Here is a 12,551-nt window from a genome sequence, read left to right as displayed (position 1 = left end):
TTCAATTTCTCAGTTCATTAGTAAACATTCTGCAATGGTGGTACAACACTAATTTAACACTGTGCTGAAAGCCTTCTGCGTATTGCATGTCCTGATACACAGCACAGAAAAAGTGGATCACTACTGTTGCTCTTCTTTTCTTGTAAACATTTGTATTTTTCTTACATTAAGTTGCTTCTCTGCCTTACTTGGCTAATTTTGATGATGATGATGCAATAGTGATTACATGAAATCGATAAAGAAACATTCACAATGGAACAACATGGGACCATATATCAAACCTAGTGAGATCAAAAGTCAGCAGCTCAATGTGCTTCTCCACGGATTCAGTGCAAATGGAAAGCAAAGTCATAATATTTTCCACTTTCTCCCCAAAAGAACTGACTGCTCAAGGTCTAAACTTTCACACTGACATGAATTAACATGCATGTGGGAAAGCAAAATAGCTAACAAACAAAATTATAACAAAAGTGTAGATAATTTTTGCCTAGTTTTTGTATATTTGTTTACAGAATATATTTTCCTACAGCAAGTGTGCGAGCATATTCTTGGTACTTTTCAAAAACTAAAAATATCAAACCTTAATTCAGAACAAAAATGAATACTATTAACAATTGTAAAACATGGTAAGTGACATTTTGGTCATTTCTGAGTTCACTAAGAAAAAAGGTCATTAGAAGGTATACTCTAGATAAATTGTTTTCGTTTTGTGTTTACCAATTTATCAAAGCTTTACTGAGTCCAATGCAAATTGTATGACATGACAATTTCACTCGAAAATTGAAGGATGACACATTTTACTTTATAACTTAAAAATTACCAAAATGCCACTTACCATGTTTTACACCCGAGCCCTTCAATTAATTCAATCTTTGTTGCATACACTATAAATTATATCTAATTGGGAAGCAGGGCCAGATGATATGTAATTGAACAACAGAAGGTTGTTCAGAATATATCTGAATGACTTTACAATGACACTGCCATCTGTGGGATTGAGCTGGAGTGATGGTGTAGCTGTTGCTGTGGGCCCATTGGTAAACATTCACCCACAAAAGACACCTGCAAGAGGACACAAGTGAAAGTATTGCCTGTTGTGTCCCAAGAGATTTGGATTTGGCGAATGGGTTGCCATCCACCAACCCAATGTGAGATGGCCTGGAGGGTGCATAAAGCTCCTTCCACTGTGAACACGACCATCCATAACTGTCTCAAGCTGTGGTGCATTCGTAAGGCCCACTTGCACCACCTCCTCCAATGCTACATTGCTGAATGCAGGATCAACTGCATAAACTCTATGAAAAACACCTGGCGGGGTTCAAATGGAGGACTGTGGTCACATTCAGTCGATTGCATACCGCAACACCGATGGCAAGGGGCGCAGCAACTTTTTTCTCTACTGCTGGGACATGCACGGGCTTCATGGTTGTCACCGGGGTGAGTGCTGCCTAATTTCAGTCATCCGTTATGATCCCTATCTTCTGTACAGACATCCCTCATTTGTACGAAGAGAAGACTCAACAGGTGCACATTCATATGGACAAGGCCTCAAGCCATACCTCCCGAACATTCCTCCAATTTTATCAGGGGATGGAGCAGGAAACAGTGATCCAGGTTATCCCATTTCAAGACATTCTGGTAAAAAGCCCCGATGCCAGTCCTACGAATTTCTGTGCATTAGGACTCTTGAAAGGACATCTGAAACATCACCATGCATGCACCCTCCCCAGACTTTGGAAAGCCTGCAGAAAGGAATGGGATAGGGTTCCCATGCCCATTCTCCAACATAGTTTGCTACAATGGAAACTCTGAAGTAGGACGATAGTCCACAATGCTGGTAGTTCAATAGAGCACAACTGATGATGATGGTGTGGCATTTCATGAGGTCAGTACACCTTGAAAGTCATTTGGATATGTATCCTGAACGACCTTCTGTATATGCAAATCAGCATGTTATACAACAGTCCACATGTTACATTTCGTTGTCAAGTGTGCTAATACAATTCATTGTTATTTTCTTAAGTACTTGTGAAGTATCTAACTTGTTGAAATGTATTTATATTTGTTCTTTCTGCAACTTTTGGCTAATCTCAACAATGAGGACAAATGGAATTGGATTAAATTGGTGAACGGACATCCCAAATTAGGGCTCCTGCCAAAATGGTTAGCACTCTTGCCTTTGGTATGATTAGACCTGGGTCTCCTGTGGGTGATTCAATATTTTCATGTTGATTTGGCATTGTAAAGACAATTAGGAAGCAACAGGCTCTGGTTCAGAAAGCCAGATACAGAAGAAATGGGCCTTCATGCAATAACCAAGTATCACCCAATGATAAGATCCCTGGCCCTCTAAGGACTGTTGCACCATGGAGAGAATATATAATACACTCACAAATTAATATACATGACTAGGCTGGAACTTTAACCTGCAACCTTTGTTGGTGAAGTCATGAGTCAACTACTGAGCATATTTTGCCACCAAAGTGGCTCTTGTTCAATAGCAAGTTATAATATAAGAACCTGTCTTTAACAATGCGTTCCTTTAATTACAATAAAATTTGCTTTGGCGTATTTGACTTTCCTTATTTACTGATTTACTTTTGGTGTACATGTTATTTGAAAACATACTGATTCACAGCTCACTGTCATGGCATGCTAGAATCAATAGGAAGGACACCATAAACCAATACAATGTCTTTAAATAGTAAATGCTGAAGTAGTAAAAGGGTGTTAATTTTAACATTATTCTCACCTGATTTAACAAGAGCCAATATGGATAAATAAACATTAATTGTATTTGAACAGGAAAGTATGTCAGAAATCACACACTTTGAGCTAAAATGTGTATTCTGCTGCATTGAAGTGGGTTAAGTTGATTTTATAACTAGTGCAACTAGTCAAGTGGACAAGTGTAAATTCTGCACACAAATATTATGTTAAAGCACAATACTGGAATGATGACCATGTGATCATCAATGATCCAGTGAATATGGCTCTGCTTTTGTAAATGATAGACATAAGTGAAATACAATTTCCAACTGTAAGAATACACTTCCTTTCACAGACCCCAGTCAAACAATCAACTGTTACACCTTTCAGATTTAACAGGAAGAAAAATGCGGAAGAAACACTTTGCTTTTGTGACTTTGTGCTGACACAATCCAAATTAAAGTTATCTTATTGTTAGTGACAATGGTTCTTCATTATCATGCAATTTTACTTGGACACTATCTATTATCTACATTTTCCCCTTATTATTTTTAAAAAAGAAAAAGTCATATTTCACTTCTCTCACCTGCAGGTAAACTATTTTTTCTTCTTATGTGATAGTGGGTATGTTTGAACTTTAGATAAATGATCCTGTGGTAGGTAAGGTACAGTTGTGTAGTTAGTGCATTGTATTAATAAATAAAAAATTCATGTATTTGACACCCACCTTTCTATTCTAACCTATTTGAATTTGAGGAAAAAATCCTGAAGACAGAGAAGTGAAGACTAAAATTGGTAAATGCTGTAAGTGCCAAAATAATTCAAACACCGTTTTCCATGTTAAACTGTGAAATGTGCCATGCTTTATAATGTGAAGAGTGGCTGGTAGTCCTCTAAGTAGTTCAAAGGGTGTGTAAAGAGGTCACTAGTGTGAACGTTCTTACGGGCTGATGTGCGGAACGATGTGATTTCCCAACACTTCGCTTTTGGCACTTACAACGTTTACCACTTTTAGTCCTCAAGTGGTCTCTCAAAATGAAGTGTTGGAATACAGGAAAAAATAGACCATGCATCATGTCCAAATAAGATTGGATGGTACACAAAACAATTTTACTAATGAATACATTTAGATTCTAATATTCTCTCTTTTCTAATGAATATTTCATATTCAATTTTTTTTAAATGTGTGCACAGAACATAAATGTCAAAATAAAACATTAGCAAGTTATCAGCTTGCACATAACATTGTTAGCAACTATTTTTTGGCTACCTCCTCAGATTCCCATTCTTCACTTTCCTCTTCTTCAGTTTCTTCTTCTTCAGACATTTCTGGTGCCTTTGAAGTATGAAAAACATGTACAATGATGTAGTGTAAAGTTATTCTGTTGAATTATTTTCATGACATGTGATATTTAAAATATATTTGTTTATATTGTATCAATTAAAATGTGCAATGTGAGAACAAAAGATTTAAAATAAAACAGAATGATCCACAAAGTATTAGCATAATTTAGATGTGTCATTTTTAGATTTATCATAATAAAATTAGACTTCTGTCCAAAAGAGCAACCTATATTTGCAACTGAAATTTGCAAATTAATTTTATTTGTAAGCCATAAAAGTGTTTTTGTTATTTGGTAATGTTGTAATATACACCTAAATTTGCACTGTTTTTAAAATTAGTTTCCAAATAAATAAATTCAATGTTGGCAAAAGAATATATTCAAATTTTTTTGTAGCAAGGAAAGCCATGACTATGTTTATGTTATACAATTAAGCATTAGAGCGCAAGTCTTGTTAAGATATTCAGAGATGATGCTGCAAGTAGAAATCATATCTTTCAGCCAAAGCAGTTCTTAATTTGAAAACAAGTCAAGACGATGAGAAGAAATGTTTAGAAGATAGGGAAAGAAAAACATGTCTTTCCTATAGTATACTTCTTCTGTATGTGCAAATAATATATGATTAGCAACAACGTAAGAGAACATGAGGAAATAAAATTTATTACTATCAAAGGGTATTTCCTTTTTTGTGTGTGCTCACAGGGAAGTACTTCATTTTTTTGAAGTATGCAAAATTTGTATTTTTGCTATTGGCATCACTATTCTGCCACTTCTGGCTAATCACAATGAGGAATGAGGATGAGTGATGATTATATGAAATGAAAAAACTGACAATAATAAAGAACACTCATGCCCAGACCAGGACTTAAACTGGGAACTTCAATGGCGAGATTGAAAGTTGACCACTTAACACACTTGACCACCAAACTAGCAAAGAATGCAAAATTTGGTGATGATTATGTTAACCTACAAGAGGCAGTTTTATTGCTGAGTACTGGCTGGCTGATGACTTAGCAAAATTTTACTGCATAATAAAGTTCAAGTGGTTGTTATACTTGAAAATCAATTGTTGTCATTGATTTCTTTTTAAATGTTATTATTAGCTTACACAGGGACATTTACTTAATATCAAGTAGACAGAGAAATCATTTATTTGAAATTTGTCACTTTTGTGTACACTTCTGCATAAGTTATCTGACCACCCTGAAATATTTCTAAGTCCAGAAAACATTAATGTGGCATCGTAGCTCTTGAGCATCAGCCAACTTAACTACGGGCTCCTTTACTGTATGAAAAGCACAGTGGTGTAATACGAAGTCAGAAACTATATTAGAGCATATTAATAGTGAACAAAACTGAAAACTTAAATATGAGAAATAATGAAGTAAATCTTGAAGCTTTCCTTGCAATGAATGATGGAAACATTCTCTTGGGCTATCGACCGGTGAGTTGTGGAAAAGATTCCAAGCTTTCATGAGAAATAATGTTTGAGAATATTTGTGATTTTGCATGTTGAAATTCGAAGCTGAGAAACTTCTGTGAGTTGGAAACATTGCACTCAGTAGTGGTCCACCTGGAGGAAATCACTGTGAATTCTGAACATGGATTTAACAGTACCTTGAAAAGTACTCTGCAATGCAGAAAAATTAATCTGCAGTCAAAATGTAACCATTACATGGAAAAGTGTTAACTTGTGCAATTGTAGACATGTTTCAAGACACTTGCTTCCCAGTGATCTTATAGAGCAGTTGGTAAAATGCTGGAGTCTTACCTTTCTTCTTTTTTCAATGAATTAGATGTTACGGGTTCAATCCAAACCTCACCAGTTTATTATTTTTTAAATTATGGCAATGAGATTTCTTGAGTATGAAGTGTAGTAATTAAGTGAAATATATATATATATATATATATATATATATATATATATTTTGTTTTAGAATTTTGTTTGTAATAATTAATTTGGTGTAGAATTCAAATTATATATTCATGTGCACAACTACTTTTATTTTTTTTCTGATGCTGAAGTTACAAGATATGCGACTGAAAGGAGAGATTTAATTCATAACCTCCTATGGTTGATGAATTTAATGCATGAACTTTCTGCTCAATTAAGGTTTGCAATAGTAAGAAATATTGAAGTAATAGTAAGTGTGGAAGAAATTAGTAAAAATTATAAAAACTGGAGATACTTCAGCAGAAAGACTAAACTTCAATAAAATATTTTACATCAAGTCCACTATCTCAACCATAATCTTATTTTATTTCATTGTGTGTAAGACAGCTTCATGAACAAATATACTCACTTTTTAGATTATTATTTCTCAGTGTTAACAATAGCCCAATCATGAGATCTAATCAAATATTGGTGGTAAAACTGAACTTACCATGCCTTGCATGGTGACATGTTAATATACCACATATAAGTTACAAACTTATATCATGCTTCTATTTATACAGGATGTTATTTCAACACTACCTCTGAAGTGAAATTTGTACATACATATTTTGAAATATTCAACGTGATTAATGGATATTATTAGAAGATCTGTGGTTTGATTAGGGAATATGTGGGTGTACCTTTTGCCTTTTTTACTTCCCATTAGTCTCAATCTGTTACAGTTACAGTGGAAATATAAGAGTTAAAAAGTACTGGCTTCCAATTGACAGAATAACTAGAATGCAAAGCGTGTTAGTTTTGTAAATGGATTTAAATGACAGAAATAAGTAAAAATGGTTAATAAATGGAAAAATGAAGCAAGTTTAAGCTACATTATTAAAAGCGTAAGTAAATATGATCTAAAGAAAATGATTAAGTACTTGTTACTTGTTATTGTTGGAGTCACTATTGTGCTCTTCTGGAATTTTACAAAACAGAGTTTATAAAAGTAATTTTTAATTATATAGTTGTGTTAGATTTGAAACCCACATGTACACACCATATACAACAAATCTACTAGTTAAATAGAAGCTGCATTTGTCGCTGAAGACAAATGTATTAGGAGCAAAGCTTGTGGTTATCATTTGTGTTGTGTTTACCTTCTTTTCTTCCTTCTTCTCTTCTTTCTTTTCTACTTTCTTTTCTTCCTTCTTTTCTTCCTTCTTCTCTTCTTTCTTTTCTACTTTCTTTTCTACTTTCTTCTCTTCTTTCTTTTCTTCCTTTTTCTCTTCTTTCTTTTCTACTTTTTTCTCTTCTTTCTTTTCTTCCTTCTTCTCTTCTTTCTTTTCTTCCTTCTTCTCTTCTTTCTTTTCTTCCTTTTTCTACATAAAGGGGAAGGAATGAAAATGAAGCATGCACCACACACAAATGTACATGGAGTACATAGTACATAGTTACAAATGTACATGGAGAAAACTAAATATTATCACCATACAATGAAATATGGAGTCCTTTGAGTAATATTTTGACACAATTCTCTAATGTCAAGAAGACTACATACAACACTACACAATTTCTAGAGTTTCAAAATATTTTGTTTAGCATTACTAACTTTATTCAGAGCCTTTAAAAACACACTTTTAGATTTCGTTGCAGTGTATTATTTCAATACAGAAAACATGAAAGATCTTTTTCTTTGTTGTGTTGTCTTCATAAAGCCTGGTTCACGTTTAGGTATACTGTTCAAGTACAATCTATATGAAGCTTCTCTCACTCATTACTTTAGCCATAAGGACTTGGAATCTTGTAATCTTTTCAAAAACAGTAAAATTTTCCAAAAAAGCAAGAAAGTTACTTGATGTGCAAAAAATCCATCAGGGTTATTTTACCAACATGCTTGTTGCTTCACATAAAGTGCCATGATGCTTCTTATCATCTGGTAATACCACATTGCCAACATTGTTTGTTTTTGTTTCCACATGTACTTTTGAGTGTTGCTTCACATTAAATATCATGATGCCTCTTATCATCTGTAATATCATATTGCTAACATTGTTCCACTTTTGATTTTCAATATAATTTTCAAGAGTCACTTCTTACATCCACAGTGAATCTTCAAATATCCCATTATCATGATATTCAGTACACTATGTACCAGTTCAGATATTGCGGTTTCATAATTTCTGATGTGTTTAATTACTGTAAAAGTAACTGAAGCCAGAAACAAAGCATAAAGATTTACAGCAGTACCATAAAACTGTCAGCATTGTTACGGATTGGAGTCTGTACAAATTTTGCGAGTCTGCTATTACATTGAACTGATTGATACCCTCTCAGTATTTATTGGTTACCATTCTTCCAATACTTTCACTGATCACAACAGATACTGATGAATAAACGTTGCAACAATTTGAAGTTGTTCAGAATATCTAGTAATATCAATATATAGCTATTCCATTGAAACTATGTATATCATATCAAATGAAGAAAGTTTTGCTTAAAAAATAAGAATATTACATTAGCTGTCAATCAATAAAACCACATTTGTGACACACTGTTGTTGCAATGTTTTCTTAAATGCACATTTTACATTATTTACATTATATTTAGACTCAGCGATTCATGGTCCCTGCAAAACTCCAGAAAAATATCAGCCTGTATGGGTCATTCAATTTGAACTGGCTCATTCCCATACAGCGGCATCAGAATTGGATAAAAATGAATATTCTTTGGCTTTTACCACTTATAAATTTGAGACTAGCAACCCCTCCATGCAACTAAATATATTTTCAGGCATCAGAACTGATGCTGAACTATGTAAACATAAACTCATGTTTATGACACGGAATTAAAAGATATGTAAACTACACTATGTTTTAAAAGTAATAATCATTTACTCACCTTTTCTTCTGTCTTCTTTGCTGCAAGAGACAAAAATAAAAAATAAATTCTGAGAATATTTTATTTTATTAGAAGTTGATATCACTTGTATGTCTAATGATTATGACTGGAAAGAGTGAGAAATACTCTAACATATTTGGACTGAAGAGACTAAATTTTAGCTTACCACACTGATAAAATAATTGATTTATTGATTGATTTGGTTTATTTTTTATTTATATATTTCTGCCACTTCTGGCTAATCGCTAAGATGAGCATGAGTGACGATATGATGAAATTGATGAAGGCACACTCACAAAGAACATCCATGCCCAGGCCAGGATTCGAACCTGAGGCCCCTGGTCACTGATAAAATAAGATAATTACTGAAACTTCTAAATATAAACATTTGATTTTAATATACTTGTCCGCAAAAACAGTTAAAAAATAAAGTTGTCTTGACTTACCATTTTATCATCATTCAGACTGAAAAAATACAGTAAAAATCTCAATAGGTGCATACATGTGATGTGCCAGATACAAAATCATGAAATGAGATAAACACTCACCAAACAATATTGTACACTATCTCATTTCACAATTTTCATTAGCCCATTCTGAAAAATGACATATACATGGAATTACAATTTAAGGTAACTTAAAATCAACAATGAGAAAGACATTATTCCATTGCCAACTTTTTAAATGTCACTGTGTTTGAAGAGCTCAGCATACATAAAGGAATTTATGTACACCTACCTGTCACCTTCAGCTCTGCTGAAGATTCCTCTTTTCCATATTCATTTGAAACTACAACTTTATATGTTCCAGATGATTCTGTTTTAGTGGAAGAAATGCTCAGTCGGGCATATGTTCCATCAAATGATATTCTTGTTTCTCGTGTTTCTTTTATGATTTGTGTATTTCTGAAAAGAAAATGAATAAGTTTTTATGTAACATTTTCTAGATATACTTGTTTTATTCAACTAGTTGTATGTTATTGTTTAAACTAAACAATGTGTCCATACGTTGACAATACTTGGGACAGGAGATAAAATGTACCACCTTCAAAAATCTGTTAAGTAACAAAACACTGCTTTTGTGCTAGAAAATTTAAAATTAAACTGGCCTTACATTGTTTATGTATTTTAAAACTTAGTTACAGTGGTGCATTAGAATGACTTATTATTATACAAACACATAGTGATGGAAAAAGAATTCATATTTTCAAGCAGTATCTACATATATTTTTATGATCGCCAAAGTTAATCATGACAATGATGATGAATGGATGATAGAGAAAAAGGGGCAATGGAGGCACATTGCACAGTGGTTCAGTTCCCACTTGAAACTGAAAATCCAGTCCCAATTAACTTTTTTGTGCATAAGTGGACTCAAAAATAAACAAACTCAAATAATTAAATGTGCATGCCCTACACAAAATTCTAACCTAAGGTTCTTAGCTTCATAGTAAGGGAAAGTATATTAGGGAGCCTACAATTTTGTAAAAACAAAATTCCCTGACTTTTCCAGGTTTTGAGGACCAGGACCAGGGTCATTCACATATAGAAAGTCACTATATTTCAGCTAGAATCCCACTTAAATCTCACTTAACCCGGTTATTATAATATTCACTTCAGATGTAAAAGTGATAATGTCAGGATTGACCTATGGTTAACAAAGTATTATTTTTGTAAGAAATCATAATGATAACATAAATGAAAAATAATTATAGTAAAAATTAGTAGAAAAATCTGCATTAATTCTCATATCTACCAAACACAACCCAAAAATTAGGCCTTTCCAATGGTGCAGTGGTAGCATTGACGCCAATCAAGGGATCCCGGGTTTGATACCTGGTGAAGGCACATAGTGGTTCCCACTTTAAACTGTAGGTCCAGTCCCGACTAGCCTTACTGTGCATAAAGTGGACTTAAAACATCAAATCAAAACTCAAAAGATCAAAAACAACCCAAAAATTGCAACAAGAAAGTGGGAAATTCCAATAGTCACTTACTGAATAAAATCTCAACCTCAAAATAGTTTGAAACATAACCTTTTCCTAAAGTATTTAATATGAAATTTCTACTGTTACTACCAGTAATACTCAGTATGTCAAATTGAAGTATGGTATGAACACAACAAACTTAATATTTCTTTGTTCAAAAACATACTTTTAATGCACTTTACTAAAATGCTCATTTTTCCAGAATTACATTAAATTTCCCTGACATTTCCAGAAGAAGTAAGTTCCCTGACTGTTCCAAGATTTCCAGGTTTTCCAGACTGGTAGACACCCTGAGTATGTTAAAAAATTAGTATAAGAATTTAGGAAGATGGAAATATCCAGTTTTCACTTCAACATCACAATTTTGGCATTAAAATAGCAGTGTTGCTAGTCCATGAAAATTCAGAGCTTAAACGAAAGACATTTAGAAATATGTAGTTCAAGGAATAAAGAAATAAAGCACAAAAATAAGGGAAATACTGACTGACTTTTTTAAAGAAGGGAGTTCAGTAAATTTCAAGAGTATAGAATGTGTCAGTTATAGGACAATGCATGAAGATAAAAGAAGAAAAAACACAATGGCATAATTAAATGTAGATTGATTTGGTGTTTTAAGTCCACTTTATGCACAGTTTACCTACAGTTTAAAGTGGGATCCAAACCACTATGTGTCTCCACCGGGTATTGACCCCTTGATTACAAGACAAGAACGCTCGATTAAATGTAGAAAAATGATGACTATATGTAATGCATACAAGAAAACAATTTTTTTTGTAGTAGGATTGGCTGAATACTGATGTAGCCTATTACAATACATTTTGTAGGTTAGTCGTGTGTTACTCACAAATCCAGAATATAAAAAAGGAAAGTTAAAAATTGTACTTACGTATGCGAGTATAGTGCTCTTATTGTAGAACGACATTTCAGAGATTGACTATCTCTTTCCTCAGGTTCGTATAAAAAACTAAGTACTTGACATAGTACTGCGTCAAAAATGTAATATGAGGATTGTGGTTAAGGGTTGGTTAGGATACATTTAAAATATTAAGTTTTTGCTATTAGAAGTATGTAAAAACCAAGTCGTTCCCTAAAAAAACATGTACAGTACACCTATTCACAGGTAAAAAAGTTAAAAATCTAAAAAACCTGCATGAATCACAATGCAACCAGCAGGTTTGGCCTTTCCTACTCAACTGTGCTTCTCAATCCACATGAAGGTCAATTCTCCACGAATGTTTCCCCTCCCCTTAATTTTCTCGTTTCCCCTTATTACGTCACATATCCAACGTAAATTCACGTTTCTCTCTTGCAGCTTGCATAACTTCCGGAGTGACGAGGAAACCGATATTGGGTTCAATCTTCCAGGCTTTGTCCCATTTTTTGAGGAAATTGATCCACCCTTCTTCCAAATTTCCTTCGTCCCTATTAAGATTATTTCCCCCCCCTACAAATATTCGCTGTTTCATACAAGTTTCTTCCTAATTTCCTCCCCTCTTTTCTGATTATCTCTTTTTTTGCGATTCTATGCCCACTTTCCAAAATGTGTTCTGAGAGACCCGTTTTGGGAACTTTTTCCCTTATGTCCTTTTCATGCTCGCTCCATCTTTTACCCATATTTCGGTCCGTCTGTCCTATGTACTCCTTCCCGCATTGGCATTCTATTCAATAAACCCCCTTCTGTTTTTCGGTATTTCCCTAGTTGTCTTTATTTTCTTATAATCGGTGAAGTATTTTT

The 12,551-nt window shown here is 33.6% G+C and overlaps 1 protein-coding gene across 16 annotated transcripts in view; it reads right to left on the bottom strand.

Moving 5' to 3' along the window:
• bt (projectin protein bent) overlaps positions 1-12,551 on the bottom strand; it is a 486,238-nt gene that overhangs the window by 336,214 nt on the left and 137,473 nt on the right. For all 16 annotated transcript variants that reach the window (XM_083117398.1, XM_083117403.1, XM_083117397.1 and 13 more), the window contains 4 exons: positions 9,568-9,734; positions 8,830-8,849; positions 7,089-7,310; positions 3,980-4,045 (listed from right to left, as the gene is read on the bottom strand). In XM_083117398.1, coding sequence (XP_082973524.1) covers positions 3,980-4,045; positions 7,089-7,310; positions 8,830-8,849; positions 9,568-9,734 — 475 coding nt within the window. The remainder of the gene's footprint in view (positions 1-3,979; positions 4,046-7,088; positions 7,311-8,829; positions 8,850-9,567; positions 9,735-12,551) is intronic.

Source organism: Lepisma saccharinum, chromosome 2, assembly GCF_977018435.1.
Source record: "Lepisma saccharinum chromosome 2, izLepSacc3.1, whole genome shotgun sequence".
Taxonomy (NCBI): domain Eukaryota; kingdom Metazoa; phylum Arthropoda; class Insecta; order Zygentoma; family Lepismatidae; genus Lepisma; species Lepisma saccharinum.
Note: the sequence above shows the minus strand (reverse complement) of the source record. Positions and strands in the feature narration are given on the sequence as shown.